Source organism: Meriones unguiculatus, chromosome 2 (assembly GCF_030254825.1).
Source record: "Meriones unguiculatus strain TT.TT164.6M chromosome 2, Bangor_MerUng_6.1, whole genome shotgun sequence".
Taxonomy (NCBI): Eukaryota; Metazoa; Chordata; class Mammalia; order Rodentia; family Muridae; genus Meriones; species Meriones unguiculatus.
Window position 1 is genome coordinate 103,903,099 of NC_083350.1, and position 22,330 is coordinate 103,925,428.

The window sequence follows — 22,330 nt, forward strand, 5'->3', positions numbered from 1 at the left end:
CTAGTCTAGCAGCTCCTTCACAATATACTCAAAGGTTGGTTTCCATAGTGATTCAAAGTCTATTAGCAGGACAGTATTGATGCCCACATGAGGTGTCAGGAACTATATTAGCGACATCACTTGCTGTACCACTGAGACAGGCACTCAGACAATAGACCGATGGCTGACTAGAATACAGTGTTAAATATAAGGCTAAATTTGTTGAATCAGATTGATAGCTGTGAAATATCCCCCATCATAAAATTTTGTCCTGTTTATTAGTGTTTACCAGGTCAGGGGGCGTAGATCCTAGAAAATGTATATGTATTTGTATACATATTTAGCATTCAACTGTATTTCTTTCTTTCTTTCTTTCTTTCTTTCTTTCTTTCTTTCTTTCTTTTTTTCTTTCTTTCTTTTGGGGGGGGTGGTTTTTCGAGACAGGGTTCCTCTGTGTAGCCTTGGCTGCTCTGGACTTGCTTTGTAGACCATGCTGGCCTTGAATTCACAAAGATCCGACTGGCTCTGCCTCCCAAGTCCTGGGATTAAAGGTGTGTGCCACCACCACCTGGCTGTATTTCTTTTTAAATTGTTCTCTTTCATGTTTCCACTGGTCTTTTATCCAACCATATATATGTTCTCTAATATATTTGATATGGTTGTTTCTCATCCAATATTCCTTCCTATTATAAGTACTCAGTAAATGGTTTTAGATTATTTGTAGGGGTTTCAGAATAAACCTTCACTTTTGTCTTCCCTCCTTCTCCCCCTTCCTCTTTTCTCTTTTCCTTTCTCCCCTGCCTCCCTCTCCTGATACAAGGTCTCACTAAGCAGTTTTGGCTGGTTTGGAATGTGTTATGTAGACCAGGCTGACATCCAACTCACAGAGAGCCACATGCCTCTGGCTCAAAAGTACAGGGACTAACAGTTTAAGCCACCCGGCCCAGCTTTGGCCTCTTAAGATCCTAATGGTGCTGAAAAGTCCTATTGCCTAGTATCTTTTTCTGATTATTTCTACATTTAACTAAGTTTATGTACTTAGTTTATCTAAGTTTATTCTTCCTAGTGTTATACCTGCTTACAGTATTTACTGTTTTAATTTACTGTACAGATTTGTAGCTTGAGAGCATTAGGTTATTCCAGATAGCCCAGGTATGGAGTAAGCTACCATGTAGGTTTGTGTAAATCTGTTCATGTACAGATCTTGTAACAAAGATGTCCAGAACATGTTCTCATCATTGATGTGTGATTATCTACTATTTGCTTTTATTAACTGTTATGCTTGTTGAAATTTACTAATCATAATAACTTGAGAAAATGATTTTTTATAAGTCTGTAGAAGAGAAGCTCTCTCTGGCACAAGAAGACTTGATTTCAAACAGAAATCAAATTGGAAACCAAAATAAATCAATTCAAGAACTGCAGGCTGCCAAAGCTACTTTGGAGCAGGACTCGGCGAAGAAAGAACAGCTGTTAAAGGAGCAGAGTAGAGCACTGCAGGATGCTCAGAGAGAAAAGGTACCTGCTTCTCTGCTTAACCCAGACTCTAGACTTGCACAAGTCTTGAAGACCTGCAGGCCAACCCCCGGTCCAACTCAGTGGCTCTCACAGGACCTGAGAGTGTGTGAGAATACGCAGTCGCTGGAGGCTCTGTGCTATGAAGTGTTTCCTCACCACTTCCTTGTGATGTCAACTCAGTTTTCTTATACTTTTTGTGGTTTTATAAGCATGTTTTTCACACAATAGAAATTTTTGGTATATTCGAAATAGAAATTCCCTTTAATTATAAAAATTGAGTGTTTTTAGGAAGGAGGGTTGTAAAGCTGAAATGGCATTCATGATTTATATGTCAAGTTTAGATAGGTTTGACAGATGGTATTTAATTGGTGCTTAACTGTAATGATTTTAGCTCAGACGCATCTTTTAGTGTTAACTATCCCTAGTAGAGAATTTTTAATTTTTTAAAGATATTTATTTATTTATAAGCTATTGATTGAAAAGTCTACCCAGAAAAACCTTATTTACAGCAGTGGTAATACTAGAACTTGTAAGAATGAATAGTACTACTGTATTTTACTCTGCCTAGGTACCATTACCTTATAATATTCACTGTAACTATTTAATCTCATTGGTGACATTATCAAGTTAAACAGGAAGGGAAGGTGCATAATCTGCTCCAGTTAGCCTCAGTAAAGAAGTAGCAGGGTCATAAATATGAAAATTTTAGCTTACCAATTTTCAAGAAAGTAGACTCTTTAAATTTATCTATGATTTCTCCACAGTCAGTGAAGGAAAAAGAACTAGTAAATGAAAAGTCTAAACTGGCAGAGATGGAGGAAATTAAGTGTAGACAAGAAAAAGAAATTACTAAACTCAATGAAGAACTCAAGTCTCACAAACAAGAAAGCATAAAGGTAAGTTAAGATAATACAGTTCCCTCTCGACCATTGTATTTTTGTCCTTGACATTTATGTGTACTAGATTAGAGAAACTGAGAGAGAACATACCATGTGCTAGACAAACTATTTTACTGTTTTTGGTAAATACTGTGGACAGAGTGCATGAATTTTGTCCATATTTATTGCAAGATATCCATATTAAATATACTTTATTCTCTAATTATGGAATAAAGCAAAGCAGCTACAGAATAAGCTTAGATTTGAAATGATGAAGTAGAAAATTAAATAAATTTGTTTATAAGTAATAAATTTACAAACATGTAAGATTTTGAATTTAAGGGAATTTGGTTTTTCAATTATTCTTCTTCTTTAAATCCCTTTATAATCTTATGGTTTAACATTTTATCCCTTAGAAGCATAGATAGAGTTTCTGTTGGTTGCAGAAACTCTACCATTTGCTTTGTAAAGTGTTGTGCATTTTCATGAGAAAGCTTAGGTGTTCTCTCTGAGGCCTTCCAATACATGTGTGACTTTGTAATCGAGTGTGTACTCAGAACATAATACTATGTTTGATGACTAAATGGTTACTCAGTAAACACATGTTAAGTGAACAAACTGAAAGAAATGTGTAGAGATCTTTCTTTGATAGGGTAATTAAACACATGTATGTAGAGTATCACCTGAATGAAATGATTAGTGACTAGGAAGTAAATACCTTGTACTTTAAGTCAGCGGTTTGAAAGGTTGAACTAAAAGACTCGCCTTCTCACAGCACCCAGGACCACTAGCCGAGGGGTGCTACCACAGGCAGCTGGGCCCACCCACATCCATCAGGAAGATACTTTACCGGTTTCCTACAGGCCATCTGGTGATGGCATTTTCTCCCTTGAGATTTCTTCTTCACACATAATTTTAGCTTGTGTTGAATTAACTGAAAATTAGGCTATAAATAGGGGTGATTTGTTTCTGGCTTTTTTTCAACAGGAAGTAACAAATCTCAAGGATGCCAAACAACTTTTGATTCAGCAGAAATTAGAACTTCAAGGCAAAGTGGACTCACTGAAGGCAACTCTTGAGCAGGAGAGGGAAGGTCAGCAGCTGCTACGAGAGCAGGTGAAGAAGGAGGAAGAGAAGCAGAAGGAGGAGTTTTCTGAGAAGGAGGCGAAGCTGGTCAGTGAAACATCATAGCGGAAAATGTGACTTAAAGTAGAGCTTTGAATCAGTTCAGGAAGATTTTCTACCTAGAGAGTATGATTGAAGTGGCTTTTTTATATTAAAATTAGAAAAGAAATCAAATTACCTAAATAACTGGTAAATAAGAAATATTTTATTCTGCAATCACATTTTAGTTTAGATAAATGAAAATCCAACTAGGTGTAATGGTAAAATATTTTTTAGTGTAGAAACAAATAAGTGAACACACAACCAAATACATAAAAGTGTATGGTGAATGAAACTAGCCATATTAAACACATTCATTTGGCCAAGGTGAATTTTGAAAACTGGGAACAGAAACATTGGGTTGGAATTATGATAACTGAAGTCTGCTTTTTTTTTCCTGCACTGTATTTACCTCATAGGAAACATCTGGCTATTTTTTACTGAACTGACTCCCAAGATCTCACCAGATAGCTTTGCCAAATGTCCTCGTCAATTTGGAAGTTTGCATTACAGCTTTGGTGGGATGATAAGAGGCAGGGAGAGGGTCTAGCTTTGTTGACAGGACATCCTCATCCTCTTACCATGCACATCTTCCCTGTCCTGCTACACAGTAGAGTCTCAAAGTGCATCACTCTGTCTCTACTGAGAATGTTGCGGACCAGCATTTCTGTATTGTAGCCTTTAAGCAAGTGTATTTAAATTATACATGTGTGCAGAATCAGGATTTTAGTGTAAAATAAAATGTGTCCTCTTGCCTTCTTTTCAGGAGAAAATCTTTCCAGGAGAAGCAATATGATTTATATCTTGGGTATTTTAATTTCAATAAGTGGAAAGTTTATTTTGTACTACTTATGTAATAGCTTCCCCCTTCCCTATTTTTTCTCAGCATTCTGAAATAAAAGAAAAGGAAGCAGAAATGAAGAAACACGAAGAAAATGAAGCTAAGCTTACCATGCAGGTCACAACATTAAATGAAAACTTGGGTACTGTGAAAAAAGAGTGGCAGTCTAGTCAACGGAGAGTTAGTGAGCTTGAGAAGCAAACGGATGATTTACGGGGTGAAATTGCTGTCTTAGAAGCAACGGTTCAGAATAACCAAGATGAAAGAAGAGCACTGCTAGAAAGGTGATTGATGTCTGAAGAAATTAGTTTGTACTTGCTGGGTGTGGTGTTGGCAGCAGTGCATGCCAGCACTCACAAGGCAGAGGCAGGTGTCTGAGTTGGAGGCCAGCCTGGTCTACAGAGTGAGTTCCAGGACAGCCGGGGCTACACACGGAAACCTTGTCTCAAAAAAATAAATAAATAAAAATAAAAGACAAAAAAATAGTTTGTACCTATTACAAATAATAGAAATGTCATATTCCACATTTTTTCACTTGACAAAGAATTGAGGAAAGTGTATAAATCCTGCTGGTATATAAGCAGCCATTAAGAAAATCAGACCTTCCTGAGTGAGGTATCCCAGAAGCAGAAAGACATACAGGGTATATACTTACTCATAAGTGGATGTTAGACATATAATATAGGATAAAACTACTAAAATATGTACACCTAAAGAAACTAATCAAGAAGGAGGACTCTGGCTAAAATGCTCAATCCCCATTCAGAAAGGCAAAGAGGATGGACATCAGAAGAAGGAGGAAACAGGGAACAGGACAGGAATCTGCCACAGAGGGCCTCTGAAAGGCTCTATTCTGCAGGGTATCAAAGCAGATGCTGAGACTTATGGCCAACCTTTGGGCAGAGTGCAGAGAATCTTATGAAAGAAGGGGGAGATAGAAAGACCTGGAGGGGACAGGAGCTCCACAAGGAGAGCAATAGAACCAAGACCCCTGGGCCTAGGGGTCTTTTCTGAGACTCATACTCCAACCAATAACCATTCATGGAGATAACCTAGAACCCCTGCTCAGACGTAGCCCATGGCAGCTCAGTGTCCAAGTGGGTTCCATAGTAATGGGAACAGGGACCGTCTCTGACATGAACTGATTGACCTGCTCTTTGATCACCTCCCCCTGAGGGGGGAGCAGCCTTACCAGGCCACAGAGAAAGACAATGCAGCACTCCTGATGAGACCTGATAGACTAAGATCAGAAGGAAGGAGAGGAGGACCTCCCCTATCAGTGGACTTGGAGAGGGGCATGCGTGGAGAAGGGGGAGGGTGCTACAGGTAGGATACAAAGTTAATAAAGTGTAATAAAAAAAGAAAAAAGAAAATCAGACTTTAAAAGAAATTAAATAGCTGAAATTAATGTATTATATTTAAAATTACCAAAGTATTCTATTACCTCTATTCTAGAAAGCTCCTTAATGATTTTTTTAATAATAATTTTCTCTTTGCCATCTATCCCATAAGGTGTCTTAAAGGCGAAGGTGAGATAGAAAAGCTTCAGACCAAAGTACTAGAGCTGCAAAGGAAGCTGGACAATACCACTGCGGCTGTGCAGGAGCTGGGCAGGGAGAACCAGACCCTTCAGGTACGGCGCCTCGGGATGTGGGTACTTCCGTACTCTCCAGGTTCTCTCTTAGTGAACAGCAGCTTGCCACCTTTAGAAGACGCCTGCAGGGATGAGAATGAAGCTCACTGGTAGAGAACTTGCATATCATATGCAAGGACCTGGGTTCAGTTTCCAGTACTGTACAACACAGAGAAAACCAAAATGACAATAAGACCCATGTTTAACAAATGTTTTCAGATAACTACTGTCCATGTAAAGATATTTTATGGATTTTATGAGTAATTGTGCAAAAGATAAAAAGGTAGTTGTTTCAGAGACCTCTCACTTGAGAGTGACATCATTCTAGGATTGTCACAGAGACAAATTTTTAAAATTCATGAATACAGAGGAATAAATATGTGGTTTAAATAAACAAGTGATCTTAAGCCAGGCATGGCAGTTAAGACTTTTAAATCTAGCACTAGGAAGAAAGAGGCAGGGAGATCACTTCAAGTTGAAGTCAGCCTGGACGACATTATCAAGACCTTGTCTTATGGGGAAGAAAAGCAAAAGCAACAGTGAACAGAAAAAGAAGTGAGTTAGGTATGCTGTCACAATCATGAGGAAAAATTGATTGTTGTAATGTAATGAACATGAAATTTCTAGAACTTTATAATTGCCAATGCCTCTGAAGAATAAAAATCTACTTAATTTTGTTTTGTCATTCAGATATATGAAGGTAATTCTGACAAATGTAGATTGACTAAAGTATTTCTAACTTTTAACATTTTGTTTCATATGGCATGAAGTCAAAATTTTGTAAATTCATGGCAACAAATAAGAAATAATTAATCATTCTGTAGAATGTTATATCATCTAATTTACCATAACTTATTAAAAACAGATCAAACACACGCAAGCCTTGAACAGAAAGTGGGCAGAAGACAATGAGGTGCAGAACTGTATGGCCTGTGGAAAATGCTTTTCAGTCACAGTGAGACGGGTGAGTGGTTTCTTTATGGAGCTACATTTGTGGATTTCTGGGTGACAGGTGTTTTAAGCATCAGTCTACACATGTGAGTTTCTGGTTATCATATGTGCTTAAATTTTAGTTTTAACGTCAATCACTTTTTCTACCAGCTATTCTCTGAGACAGTTGTTTTCTGAAGTACTGCATAGATATTTAACTTGTGTGTGTCAGTTATATTTGAGTTCTTTGAAAAGATGTAAAAGTAGAGAGACTTAAAGAAATAAGTAATTCTGCTACATTTAAATTCCAAGTGAAGATAGTGTTCCTGAGGCTTTTGGTGAGCAGGAATAGTACTTCATTTGATAGGAGCGCTTTAGCATTTTAAAATAAAGGCAAAGGCCATCTAAAATGTTCCCATGATGCTGGGTCAGTGTAAGGAGTGAAACTACATAGGGAATAAATTCACATGTTGAGATAACATCCCACCGTCACGGTGTGGTTGTAACAGTTGTGTAGTTTTATAAAGCTCTTGCTATAGGTTTGGTGCTTGAAACTGTTTAACTTTTGTCTTGCCAGCATCATTGCCGACAGTGTGGAAATATCTTCTGTGCAGAGTGTTCAGCCAAAAACGCCTTAACTCCTTCTTCAAAGAAGCCTGTTCGTGTCTGTGATGCATGTTTCAATGATTTGCAAGGATAACGGGTTATCACAACTGCAGAATAGTATCACACTAACATTAGACTTTTAATAAATTTGATTTGGACTCTGGTTGCATACTAGGCCAAATTGGAATTCGTATATTTTGGAATGTTACCAGTATCAAGTAAAACTCTTCTATTTTTGTGAGACTTGGGTTCATCTTTGATTACTTTTTTCCATTTAACCCCTAAAAAAACTTTCATGCCAAGGTCAGAATTAGCCAATGAAATGTAAATAGTCTTTGGACAGAAAATAGCAATGTATTTTTTTAAATATAATTTAATTATTCACAAATGATGAATATAATTCTTTAGCTTCTTTCTCACAAATTCTATGTGAAAATGTATGGATGGATGTTATCACTTGTTGCGGTTTCTGTTGCACAGTAACAGTGACTGTGTTACGTGTTATCTTGGTGGAGTCATGCACAGGAATGTAACTTTCTGACTTTCTCCTATATAATTCTGTAGCTCAGTTATGTTGTTATGTTATACACTTCTTACTTGAGTGTTATAAATGCAGTCTATGCTAAAATCATGTGTTAATCATGAATTCAAGTATGGTTTTTGTTTGGGCAGTATCAATTAAATTCTAAAGTAGAGATGATGAACTCTTACATAAAATTAAGGGTTTACTTTATGGTACTTTGAGATTGTATTTATAAAAGTAGAGTTAATTTGTTTTTCTCTATCATATTTCAGACACTCACATACTGTTCCCCTAAAAAATTATATGAAACTTCTCACCCTAAGCTGGAGAGTGAGTAACAGAACTGTGTGGTGGCCTGGTCTTGTGTTTTGGCTGGTAGAAAATCTTCTGCAGTTAGCTCACACTACAGCCTTACTTTGTCCTTCCGTCATCTTAAGGAAGTTTGCTTTCTAAATGAATCTTCTGTCCCCTATCTGGCTCAATCTTTGTAAACATAGCTCAGCTTCACTGTAATTGTGCTTGCAGCTTAGCCATTTTAAAGCTAGGAACTGATACTGCTACTGTCCTATCTGTGAAGACAATATAAAATGGTAAGAAAATAATAAAATTCTACTTTATAATTTCTTTAACCTAGTAAGAAAGAATGCTTTGAAAGTTTGAAAGTTGACTTCATGTTTCTGATGAGGGGTCCATGTTAACTGGGAAATCTTTTAACTTTGCAAAAATAGTGCTATGAAATTACATAACAGCTAAAAAAAATAGAGTGGTGTAGCTCCCTCAAAATATACTTAGGAACTCCTAAATTATGATAAAAATGGAAACATGGCTGCTAGATCCCTTAAGGGTCATTTGTCTGCCAAGTGATAGGACTGAGCTTTAAGTTCCCACAGTCCTGTAAGCTGCGAATTAGGAAAGCATCTGAAGATTGAGCTTGCTGTATCTTAGTTTTTAACTGTCTCTGAAGAAAAGTATACAGTTACACATTGAATCATTGCAGTAATTTAATAATAGCAGAGAAATAAGCGCACATAATTCATTTTCAAGAAAGAATTTACAACGCACTTGCTGTCAGAATTATGCTGTAGTCTTTATGTTTACGACATACTTAAAACATACACAAACAAGAGACTGACATGTATTTTTTAATTATTAAGCAAAGTTAAACCTGCTGTCAGTAATTACTAAGGACACTGATTAAGTTCCAGGACTTGGATAAATATTTATCCTTGAGCTTATATGAATGAAGTGATATAATGGCTCTATATTAAAAATAATAGTTGGGTAATATAAACTGAGCTATTCATGCATTTTATATCATTGTGAATCCTTTCAAGTAGTCCTAATTCTACACTTTTTGTTTTTGCATATAAATACTTTGAAGTATGTTAGAAAAATGCAGATAATCACAGCACCACGCCATGAACATTTTGGGTCAAAATGTTTGTTCCTTTCATCCTTTAATTGAAGACACTGAAGACCTTCCCTTGGTTCACCTCCACTTTGCAAAAACTAGGGGTGGCAACAAACAAAAGCATATGTTTTTAGGTAGTTTTCTTGTTCCCCCAACCAATCCTATGTCATAGGCTCCAATAATTTCCCTCCCACATGCGACTATACTGCTGACACAAAGGAAGCCAAACCATTTTTACTTCGTAACTATTACCACTCTAGTATGTACTGGAAACAAAATTTAAGATGCTTTTGTAGTTCAATTAAAAAGCCCTCTTCTGAGTTCTTTTCGGCTGTACATTTTAGATGTTTGCTAGAAGTGGTGTGCTGTCCGTGGGTTAGAGCTGGCACATACAGAGTTCCAGTTCTTAGCTAGAACGCAAAATATACTGGCATCAGGTGTTGGCAAGCTGCAAACCCCGGCACAGAAATGTGAGTTAAAATCAAGTTGTACTACGTTTGTGAACAGTAAACTATGTACAGAATTGTAATACACAGCAGGCACAGCTGCTGATATAAGACTTACTCCTTCTGAGGAAAGAAAAGAAGGAAACAAAACACAAAAACCTCAGTGCAGTGTACAAACAAACATTTTGTTCAACTACCTCTTAAAGTGGAATTTAACTAGTTTAATAGTTACCTTATCGTAATATTAAATAGCAACTGCCAAATTTATGTTCCCATCCCTCTTAAAAAGTCTTTATGATTATTTTATATAGTTTTGAGGTCTTTATGGCTACTTTTTTACTCTTGCATTTGCATAAGATGTTTAGCCTCTAAGTGGAAGGCAAATGACAGTCGTATATTTTGATATTTGTGACCTGTTTAACTATAGCAGTTTTTTTTAATGCACTTTGGCTATAAAAACCATGGAGAACTTGATCTATAAGATTTAAATGTGCCATCAATTTAGTATTCCTAGATATAAGCTTGATGAATGATCTTCTGATTATAATGTGCCACATATTGCCATGTCTTAATTGCCCTTGCCTGAATTTTAATGATCAAGTTGTTATTGTTGCACATGTGAATACTGTGTTTAAAATTCCTGCATTTATGTAACATTGTATAAAATAGAATTAAAAAACCACTGTGTTCTTTCTGTAAGAAGTAATGAACTTACTGTAACATGGTCCAGCCACAAGTCTGACATTCTATGCTTCTCTGAATTGGATTATATATCCATAGCCTCTGTACATAGTTTTGCATGAGCATTTTCTCCTTTAGTTTTTGGGTTCATTATTTATATTGTGTTTACTACTTGTGATCATGTATTTGTGCCTTATTTTGTGAAAGAGTTTAGCTCAGTAAATACTATAATTTCTAGTCCCAGTGATTAGAAAGTTACTGATTATAAATATAACTGATAAATACAAGACTGCATATAAATCTGTATAAGGAACAATGGAAGGATCCTTATTGAATTGCCACTTCTTTTTGTTTGGTTTTTGGTTTTTTTTTTTAATGTTAAAGATGATATTAAAGAGCATTTCTTTCTAGTAGCTGTTATCCTGTGACTGGTTGCTTTGCCTCCTTTAAAAGAGAGCACGTTATTAGTTGTTCTTTGTAAGTTCACCAGATATTAGGACTTTTCGCTTAGATACAGACAGTGGCCATACTGTAGAACTTAAGACAATAATCAAGTTCCTGACCTCAAGAGAATTCATTCGTGCCATTTTGATTGAGATGTTCCCTCTTCATTCTTCAGAATAAGTTTGTGGAAAATGAAAGCTAAAAAGAAATGTTAAAAAATGTAATCAATTCCTCCTTTCATTGTGTGTGTGTATACACACACATACATATATATTTAATACCCATATGGCTATTTAAAGATGCTTTTGTGAAGATACAATCCCCAGTTGGTTTTTGTTACCTTTTCTTCTACATCCTGCTGTTCTAGAATGAATTATTTATTTCCCTATTTAATTCAAATATTCATTAAACTGAGTAATTTAAAATGCACATTCTAAAGCATGTGATGTATCATGTTAGATATTATTTTGTGGGCTGTATTGAATTCATAGTTCCATGTAACCTATCCTAAATCTTTTTGTATCTTTTCTCTTAACTTTTATGCTAACTTTCCCCCTAAGGATATTTACAGAGAAAACTAGTCCTTACGTATATAAGTGTGTAGTTTCTGGACTAAAGGAATCCATGAGGTTACCTCATCTAGTTTATTGTTAAAACTTCCTGAAAAGTGAATATCAAACTTCCTTCCTAAAAACAATTTATACAGCCAGAAATTTCTTCATAAATTTTACCTTACAAAAATCTGTTTAGCTTTTTTTTTTTTTTTTTTTTTTTTTTTGGACATGATTACTTCAGTTCCATCCAGATGCCATCTCTAGGAACTTACTAGATGTATATTTTCCTCTTTCCCTTTCCTCCCCTCATTTTTTTTTCTTTTTTATTCTTCTAAGCTAGCATGGAAATTAATGGGTTTCATGATGGTGTTTTCATACAGACTCATTACACTTTGTTCTTACCCATCCCTTTCACTCCCCTCTCCTTACTCACTCTAACAAGTTACTGTTTCTTTGTGTTCCTTTTTCATGGACTCCTCAGGACTGTCTCGCACCCTGTAGAGACACGTTCTCCACTGTAATAGCGCCTGGCCCTTGCACAGAGGCCTTTCTGCTGCACCTGATCTAGTGAATAACTGCATACAGCTTCCTCTGGCAAAACCGCTCTATCCTTCACTTCAGCTTAATTAAGGAGATCAGCTAAGGCTTCGGCTGTCTGTAGGAAAATTTGATACATTTGTTATTTCCACTCTGTAAATTACAGAAGTTACCATGCCTGCAATTGAAATTTAGACTTTTATTGGTATATTCTGACCCTACTCTGTTGAATGAAATTAGTAGTATATTCCTTCATGATAAATGTATTAGTTCAAGCTGTTTTTCTTGATAATTCTAGTGACATTGTAAACCCTTTCAGATGCAATTGACTGCAGTGTTAATTAATATTCATATTTATATAAAAATGTCATGCACACAACCAATCTTAAATCCAATGAGATTTATTGGGTAGAGATGGAGAGAGGGCAGGAGAGAGACATGGTAGGGGGAAAGAGTGCCCTGACAGAGTGAGAGAGAGAGAGAGAGGGAGAGAGAGAGAGAGAGAGAGAGAGCAAGAAGGCAAGAGAGAGACAAAGTGGCAGGTTGGTCCTTTTATGGAGCAACTGAACCAAGTAACTACCTGGCAGGCGACACATGATGACATCATAGGTTGCTAGGCAACCCAGAAGCTGGCTGCCTAAATACTAACACACATGCCTCTCAAATCCAGAAAATAACTTTCTAACAAACATAATCATGAAGGTACAACATTACCTCACTGTTTCAACTCTCATGGGAAAGTGCTAACTGGTAAATGGAAAACAAATACTTATTTTCTTTCTTAAAGCAGTTTAGTTTTCCCTTGCTGTTCTCTACTTCCAAGTTAGAACATTTTAAATATACCTAAGATAACTAAACTGACCTGGAGAATAGAAATTTAAAGGTTGATATTAAACTCTATACATTTATTTCTTGATATATTAAAAGAAATGAAACATTGTACCAAACATCACCATTGTTTGTGGCAGGGCTATAAAGCAAGCAATTTACAAGTGATGCAGGAAAACTGACATTGTTAGGATCCATCTGCCGAGGAAGATGCCGGAGTCTGCAGTGGACACACAGTGGGCACAGGTGTCTTTCTGCCACTTTATTCATTGTTCACCTTTGCCTGTTGTAGCACCATTCCACTCTTGCCTCTTAAGCCAAAACAGACTGAAGCTTTGGACAGGCTGGGTACCAATATGCCTTTGTTAAGAGACTCACTGCAGAGTTCTGTTGCAGTTCTTATTCCTCTAGACTTAGGACTCTCCTGGCTCAAACTCTGAAATTGTGGAGTACATTTAGAGTGCATGCTTTTTATTGTCTTCGTGAGCTAGATAACTTTTTTCACGTTTAAATGAACAAATACCTTAATCCCTAGCCTATAAGAAAGTCAGCACATATTTCAGGCACCTAAATTTCAGGGATTCTGAAGGTGATGTAAAGAAGGAGGTTTCCATAGCTTCCTGACTCTTGGTACACCCAGAGGTTGCTCCTGTTTCTTGTGCCATTGTGTTTTCTGTAGAAAAGTGGGGAAAAGCGTATAAACACAGATTTGTATTTTAACTGAAAAATTCTCACATATTTGTGTTAATAGTCTCCTTATAATTGTTGGCTTTCTTTCTGACATCTATACACACTTCTGAGTAGACAGGAAATTGCAAATGGAGTAAACTAGTTTAGTGTTCAAGTTGGATAGACAGACTTGGGCAATAAGATAGGAGCTGCAGCATTCAGAGATGAGTCAGTAGAAAAATTGGCACTGAGAACATAAATCATTGGAAAGCTGAACCACATTTCTTGAATGCCAATGAAAAGATAGTTTGTTAATTAATGTTATAAATGGTGAACTAGTAGATTGAGTTCTGGGAATGGTAGGGCACATCTGTAATTTTAGGACTTGGGAGTCTGAGGCTGGAGGGTCATGAGTTTGATGCCAGCTTAGGCAATGTAGGAAGTTTCAGATTACTTGGACTACTTGGGTGAGACTAGGTCTTAAAAAAAAACAACTAATAATAATAATAATAAATTGCACTTATTATATTATCTGGCCATATTGTTGCCTTTATGGAAAATTTAACAAGAATGACAATGACAGGAACCTTTAAAAGATAACCAAGTCAGGGTCAGGCAAGAGCTCATTTTTCTCCATAGCTGTAAAAACAATAGTCTAGTTTCAAGACTGAAGAACAGTCTTAGCCCAGCTCATTGCTGCCTTGGAGCCTCACACCTATTTCATTTAACAATAGATTGTAGCATCTAAAAGGTGAATTATGTGATCCAAAGCATTTATTTCCCTTACAAAGAAAGCTGAGGCAGCTGCAGGTTGTGTGGCAGGAGAAGGTAAAGAGGCTTGCATGCTCTTCAAGTGAGGATGAGGCTTCTTTCTTTTCTTTTTTTTTTTTATAAAGTGAAGGGAAAAAAAGCTTTATTTCCGGCTGGGAGAGAAAGAGCAGCAAGAGCAGCAAGAGCAGCAAGGCCTCAGTACTGATTCGCAAGTGAAGTTTCTGATGACAATATGAACCACATTTCTTTCTCTGCCCCTCCCAACATCTGCCCTCTCCAGAGCTGGGGCAGAAACACAAGATATCCCAGTTCACCTTTAAGAATCAAAAATTTGCAAAATGAAGATACATACTTGGCTGTTTTCTGTTTGGGCTTGTAATGAGAATGCTGCTATACATTGTCAGAATCTATTTTCATGTTGTATAAGAAAAGCATTCCTCAGCCCAAAGACTAGAGCAAGGTATTAACAAAGGCAAGCAAATCATTTACTGTGAGCTCTAAACAGTTTCTTAGTACAGGAACCTGGGGTTTCCCTTTTATTTGGGTCTGTTTTGTTTTGAGAGCAGGAAGCTTATGTAGGATGTGATGAGGTTTGGTGTTTGCTTTAATGAGAATAATAGTTGATAAAGCAATGCAGCTGAATTCAGTGATGGAAAATGGTCTCAGAACAAGCCAAGCATAATCAGGGAATTTCCTGTTTGCATATTTATATAATAAATTTATATAATAAAAACATAAGAACTAGTGTGATTTCTTATCCCTATCCCCAAATGTTACTCTTTAAAGAGAAATCATACTCAAACAAGGTTTATGAATAGGATGCTGGAAAAAAAACAAAACAAAACATAAAACCACCCAGATGCTTCCCAATGAGTCAAGAAAAACAAAACAAAACAAAAACAAAATCACTTGATTCAAGTGAAATGTATTATCTATAAAATTACATGAAATGCGAAAATGAAAAGAAAAGCAGTTTTGTGTTTCAAAGGCAGTTGGGTCTGACATTCTTTCTCTAAGTGATCTTGAGAAGGCAGAGGGTACTGAGACAGCAGAACAGAACCTTCTCTTTAAAGCAGGATCTCCCAAAAGTGGAAGTCTGGTCCTTGAATTATTATTAAGACACAAGTGGTAAAATTCTGCATCTTCTACATTCTTTATACATATTCGCTGAGATTCGAAAAACCACAGCAGGGCTGTTTCTTGGTCATGGCAAGAAACAGCAAATGACACATTGTTGGCTCTCTTCAGGGTCAGGACTGCCTTACGTTTATAAATTTACCTCAGATCTACTGAGGTAGGTTGGGCTTTGTTTCTGAACCAAAATGACTTTTCTTACTAGTAGGGACCATTCCAGCATCACACACTGGCAGTGTTCCAAACCTCACAACTGCCTCAGTCTGCAACAAAGTCTGCTGATGTCAGGTCAGAAGTCCAGTTTCCCTAGGATGAGACGATTTGAACATATTAAATGGCTTCCTGGGGGGGGGGGGGAGTCTGGCTGTGTTTTACTCAAGAGCCCCTTGCGGCAAGTGGGCCTTCAGACATCATGTTGCTCTTGGCTGGTGTTTGGAATCTACCAACCTCAGAAACTGAAAACTGCAGTTCCAGTTGGCACTCACGTTTGGGGAGAATATGGACATAAGGGACTTCATAAGCAATAGGACCTGGTCTAGGCACTTTTACAAGGTTCAGTAATGAGGTAGTTTTAATATGGACGGAAGCTACTTTCTGACATTTTAACATCAGAACTAGATTGATTTTTAGACATCCACTGAGTGTGTCCTTTAAAGGAACAATCGTGGATCACCTAATTTCTCCTTAGAAATGAGCAACTGGAAATGGAAATGTTGGCTAGTTTTTCCCAAGTCACAATCTTATATGTGATACAGTTGTAGTTTAGAATCAGCTGTCTGTCCCTCCAGCACCCATATTCTTTCCCACTCTAAAGCTGCTCTGCCTCATTTGAACAATCACAGTAATACATCAGAATTTTAAAAGGACCAAGACATGCACACTAAAACAGGTGACTGGTTCTTTTCGTATTATCAGTAAGTTTTATAAAAGTAAGGTGAGGAAAAACATCTCCCAGGATAACCCACTGATGGAAAATTTCTCCTGGAGTTTAGTTCTTAACCCTGGCAGGGCTGTGACTGAATTGGGCACTCAGCCAAGAAGCTTCTCACTGGAGGTTATTCTAGAATCGTTCATGATAGGTGCTGTGATGAGAATTATCTGGTGTCCTATACATCCTGACCCCTTGAGTAGGGACACAGCTTGCCCAAGTGGCACACACCAAGCAACGTCCTTTCCAACACTGCTCCTAAAATGCTATGGCTGTGTCCTGTACTGTATTTGGATGCTGGCTGCCCCCTTTGACATGGGACATTGCTCACATGTCAAAGATGTGGTCCCCAGAATGACAATACGGGGGGGGGGCAGTTGACCCTTTAAGAGATGGGGCTTGGTGCAAGGTCTTTAGATTGAGGTTTGCTGGAAGGGGATTGTGGAACCTTGATTAATTCGTAATTTAGTCTCCTCTCCTCCTTCCATGATGTGAATGGTTTTTCATTGCTGCATGCTCTGGCCATGATGTCCTGCCCCACCACACGTCTGGAAAGCTAATGAGTCTAGTTGACCATCATTGGTTTCAGACCAATCAAACACAAATGGTCTTATGCCTCTTAGTGTCGCCTTTCTTTCTGTCCTATTGGAAGCATGCCACAGGCTATGAGCTTCCTGTTGTGGACCCTCTCTGCTTTGGGGTAGGGAGGTTGGAGAGGTGGCATCCCATCAGGAATTAGCGTATGGGAGACGTTTGACCATACTGCTCAGTTACAGACCATAACTAAATGTGCTTGCTATGTATTTGAGCAGTCATTCATTCACTGTTCAAGGCTGCTCTGCTATACCTGGGCTAGTTCACTGCTGCTGATTGATGTTCTGCGCTTGGCCACAAGAGTGGAAATTGATGGATTTTTGCTTCTTTCTCATGGTCAGGAATTCATGCCCTCCTGCTAAAAACAAAACAAAACAACAACAACAAAACCACTTAATAGGAGATTAGTGGCAAACATTGCTGGATAATGGGACTGTACACATACCTGGTGTGGGTGGGGACAATGCTTTGCCTACCAATCTGTCTAGTGGGATGGGCTGATGGACTGATCAAGCCTTGTACACAAACCACCCTCTTTTATTATGGCTTGCAGCTCTGAGTCAGTGAAGGACATGTTAATCTTGTGTCCAAGCCTCTGAGTTTCTAAAAATCAAAAAGAAAAGAGTGCAACGTATCAGGAACAAATATCAGTGCCAAAGCCTAAGATTTACGCACAGCACTTGATGCTGAGAAGCAAATCCGTTGACATCTAGCTTAGTATTCTTTCTAGATCTTGAAAAGAACTTTCTCAAAGCTTGGGGATTTAAAACAAAGTGCTTCCAACGTCTAGGTTATTTACTTGACTAAATAATGATTGGCTTGCAGAGCTGAGAAACACTGTCTTTAACATCACATCATTTATGTGGTTTTTATTTCCAGGACTTTAATCTGCCTCAGAGGAATGAGGTAGAGGAATCTCCTATACATATGTATGGATCTAATGATGAGATTATAAGTAGACTTCATGCCCTAGAGATTTTAAGTAATTCGAGGAGTCTTGAATACATACAATACTAATTTTTAACAAGGTATGAAGATTGTGTTTTGCATGACATCTGTTGAACACAAATAGCAAAGAGGGATAGAATGGATAGCGTTCCTTATTTTGAAGGTTTGTTGCGATGAGCTGCTGTCCACTGAGCACATTATCTGGGGGTATGGCCAGTGCACTGCCACCAACTCATGTGCTCTGATCTGTGCCACTCTGAGTGAAGGCTGTGCTGACATCAAGGTTTCTGAAGGGGGTGGACAGACTTTCCAGAACTTGGATTGCTCAGTCATGCAAGTCAGAGTCACACGAGATAGGAGGCCAGCTGGGCTTGATGGCGCACACCTGTCCCAGTACTCAGGAGGCAGAGCCAGGTGGATCTCTGAGTTCAAGGCTAGCTTGCTCTACCTAGTAAGTTCCAGGGCAGCCAAAGCTACATAGTGAGACCCTGACTAAAAAGTCAAACAGACAACAAAAACAAGCAACACAGGAAGCCATATAAATGCCCAACATCACTTTTCAGTATTTTCCAGCTCTAACCCATCACTTAGTACTAGATTGACTTATGGTTAAAGATTCTGTTCATCTAACCAGCATGCCATCTTCAGGCTTAGTTTATTAAAAGTTATGAGATACTTAGTGATACTAGTGTCTATAGCCTGTCATGAAATAAGTGGCCTAAGCATGAGCTATCCCTGAGAGCTGAAGACTAGTGCAGTTCCTCTGACCTCTTCAGGGCGCGTGTCTGAGCACTGGAGAGCAGCTGCCGCTCCTGATGCTATTCACGCACAGCACTTGGGAAGCAGACTGCGAAACAGGAGGTGATAGTGATTCAGAACATCCGACTGCTGGCTTAAGGAACAGCAAAAGCAAGTGTATCGTCACCGTAATCCTAACACTGACATTGAGAAACAGGAAGCAAATGCTCACTCTCCACACGTTTTATGACTCTAGTTCCTAGTTTTGTCTGTGATGCATTTTGTCCGTGGCCCAGCAGTGCACCAGGATGGCTTCTGCATTTCTCATGAAAGTAGGCACCAAGACATAAAGGCTCCCTGCCATCTCAGTGTCCTGCTCGAAATCATCATTTCTCAAAAATGCTGTGAACACTGGATGCTCCGTATCCTGTGGCTGTGCGCAGCTTACAGCCTTATCCCTACTCTGGTAGGCTTCCTGCACTGGCCAATATGGACAGAGATGCCATGGGTGCCTGGGGGTCCCAGCGGGGAGGGAGTGCTTAGGGTCTGGAGGGGGTGGGCTCTGTGGGATTCCAGGCCAGCTGGCGGTGCCGGAGACATGACTCTGGGACAGGGACAGTAACTGCTAGACTTCCTTTGTGAGTACACCGGCAACTCCTAGATATTTGGAGAAACCGCTTATGAGCACCTTTATTGGTGAAAGAGTTCCAGTTCCCGTGTGTGTGTATGTGTGTGTGTGTGTGTGTGTGAGAGAGAGAGAGAGAGAGAGAGAGAGAGACAGAGAGAGAGAGAGAACCAATCTGCACATGTGTCTCAGTGTTATATGAGCCTTGGGCAGTAGGGAGGAATTTGGGAGTAAAAGCATTTAATTGGTGGTGGCTAAGATGCTGGCAATGATCTGTTTGCATCTAGGTACCAGCCATGTGACTAGCTGACTGTCTTGGGAATCTCCATGTTACATGCCCAGAGGCAGGCAGAGAAACAGGGAGGGAGCTTGTCCCACTCCTGCCGCCTCGGGGTGAGATTTTAACTCTCAAGTTTGAGATTCCTGGGGCTTGAACATGCTGCTCCTCACCAGTCCCATACCAGATCCCCTGGTGGCAAGGTCCACGTGTCCCACAGGTCCCTCTGCATTGGCAGGCCAGGCATGAAGTCCCAGGGTTTAAGGGACTTACCTTTAAAAGTATATGAACTAAGTTGTTCTCAAGATGTACCTACGCCTTGCTATGCTTGAGGAATGTAACTTGCTATTTAGTACTTTGTTTTGTATTGCACGGGATCAAACTTGATATGTGAGAATACCATGCAGCTTTGACAGCACCCATGTGGAACTATCTCTGGCCTCAGTCAGAAGCTTATTTAGGAGTCACACCACGTAACTTTTTGTTGTGCTCAATTTTTGTAATTAAGAAATCGTCAAAGAGGAACAGACAGACATTGAGGAATCTTACGCTGTCTGAAGAAAGAAAGAAGAAAATGAGGCTTGAAACAGTAGACAGAACTCATTTTTCTTAAATTAAAGAATCTTTCATAAAACAAGACAGGGAAGGCTAGAGGCTCAGTGAGGTTCCTGTCGGCAGAAAACAACCTGTCAATTTTGAATTGATTTCTTCCTAAAGCACAGCTTTCAACTTGAAAGATGCTATATATCTGGTGCATTTCTAGTGGGTCTAAGATAGCTTAGATAGTTTTTGAAGTGGCTTTCACTAAGCTCAAGACAAATCCATCAGCAGAATGAACCTGGCAGCATTTAGCCTCTTTAAGTGTCTGTCTGGGAGTCACTGCGCACACACAGACACACACACACACACACCAACCACCAAAACCACCAACAACAACAAAAGCAGGTGTTTTCTGTCTGTTTGTTTGTTTGTTTGTCATTTCTATGTACCATACTTGTTTCCCCATCTTGAAGCTCCTTCCCTCAGTATAGCTGTATTTGGAGTAAGGAAATAATCATGGTAAAATGGGTCACACGGGGGCGGGGCTTGATCCCACTGATTAGTGTCTTCACGGGGAGTCACTGGAGAGCTCCCTGGCCCTTGTAAGGACACAGGAAGATGGAGATGTCTGCAAGCCAGGAAGAATGCCCTCCCCATGAGCCACCAGTGAGAGGAGCCGGTGCCGGACTTGCCTCCAAATTGCCAGAAAAATCTGTCTTTGAAGTACTGTCTTCTGCTGGTTTGTGCAATAGCCCTCACCGACCACATGACTAGGTCTCGTGTTCTACGGTGTCTTTTGAATATCTAAATATTCTCCAGGCCGCTTAATTTTATTTATTCACTTTTTCCATCTTCTGATACCACTTTTGGTAGTCATTTAAGGCAGACAGGCCTTTGTACTTTTCCCAAAGACTGAAACAGTGGGAGAAGAGGAGTTGGCTATTGTAAACTAGTAGGAATTGGGAAGAAAACTGCATAAACTTGGGTGATTTAACAGGAGGAATATTCTGATTAGAAGCAGGATGTGAAATAATCAGAGAAAATATAGGGAAATTTTTATTATACTTGTTATATGCGAATGTGTTATTCTAGAAGTGAGGTTTTACATGCCTTATTCCCAGAAATAAAAAGACAATGGTTAAACTAATAATATACAGACATTTGGGACTCAGTTATATCCCTTTCAGATTAGAGGAAAGACTAGTTACATAGCAAACGGATGTTTTATTTAGACTTGAAACATTCTAGAATTTAAAAAAAGAATTTTATTTCATAATCATTATTAGATACTTCCCTTTTCATAAATCAGATGATGGCAAAAACTACTGATCACTCCTCAAAAACCATTCTCCCCTTGATAGTAGTGACATCTGTGAGTTTTTGTGGGCACATTTTCATGGAGAACACATGCCAGCCTCCCTTGCAGCTAAATTCTGACCAATGGGATGTGAACAAAATGTCCTTAACTTCTGTCATCTTCGTGAAACACTGGGCCAAGTGCTTCTATCGTTTCTTTCGTTCTTCCTGGGTTGACTGTAGACATAAAATTTAGTCATCTTGGACCACACAGAAGATGCAACAAAGCAAAGGGAATCTTGGTCCACTTCATAAAGTGGATCAAACATTTGGCTTAGAATTTAACCCAAGGGAAAAAAAAATACTCCTAACCTTTAAGTCAGTGGTTCTCAACCTGTGAGACATGACCCCTCTGAGGGTCCCATATCAGATATCCTGCATATCAGATATTTATATTATGATTTATAACAGTAGCAAAATTACAGTTACAAAGTAGCAACAGAATAATTTTACTGCCGGGGATCACCACAGCATGAGGAACTCCTATTAAAGGGTCAGAGCATTAGGAAGTTTGAGAACCACCACTTTAAATGATTATGTCTGTCTCTGGTGGCTGACTCTAGGCAGCACTAAATCTTTGTCTTAGTTTGGGCTGACATAATGAAATGTCCTAAATCCAAACAACAGAAACTCATTCCCCACAGTTCTGGATGCTGAGCAGTTCCAGAGCCAAGCACTGGCCCACAGAGTCCCAGTCAGGGCTGTCCTCCGGGAGCATCCTTCTTCTATTCCGGCTCTAGAGCAGCCTGAACGGCGGGGCCTCCCCAGGTACTACAG

General features: G+C 38.8%; 2 protein-coding genes across 4 annotated transcripts in view; one reads left to right on the forward strand and one right to left on the reverse strand.

The window, feature by feature from the left end:
• The window catches only part of Eea1 (early endosome antigen 1), a 104,383-nt gene extending 93,353 nt beyond the window's left edge, over positions 1-11,030 (forward strand). For all 3 annotated transcript variants that reach the window (XM_060377948.1, XM_060377949.1, XM_060377950.1), the window contains 7 exons: positions 1,312-1,497; positions 2,262-2,393; positions 3,363-3,548; positions 4,426-4,664; positions 5,893-6,013; positions 6,879-6,977; positions 7,521-11,030. In XM_060377948.1, coding sequence (XP_060233931.1) covers positions 1,312-1,497; positions 2,262-2,393; positions 3,363-3,548; positions 4,426-4,664; positions 5,893-6,013; positions 6,879-6,977; positions 7,521-7,643 — 1,086 coding nt within the window. In that variant the 3' untranslated portion in view covers positions 7,644-11,030. The remainder of the gene's footprint in view (positions 1-1,311; positions 1,498-2,261; positions 2,394-3,362; positions 3,549-4,425; positions 4,665-5,892; positions 6,014-6,878; positions 6,978-7,520) is intronic.
• Positions 11,031-14,587: 3,557 nt separating this feature from the next.
• Positions 14,588-22,330, reverse strand: part of Plekhg7 (pleckstrin homology and RhoGEF domain containing G7) — a 36,622-nt gene continuing 28,879 nt past the window's right edge. The window contains 5 exon segments of the mRNA XM_060378623.1: positions 14,588-14,863; positions 17,515-17,569; positions 17,572-17,627; positions 17,630-17,672; positions 20,126-20,211. Coding sequence (XP_060234606.1) covers positions 14,730-14,863; positions 17,515-17,569; positions 17,572-17,627; positions 17,630-17,672; positions 20,126-20,211 — 374 coding nt within the window. The 3' untranslated portion in view covers positions 14,588-14,729.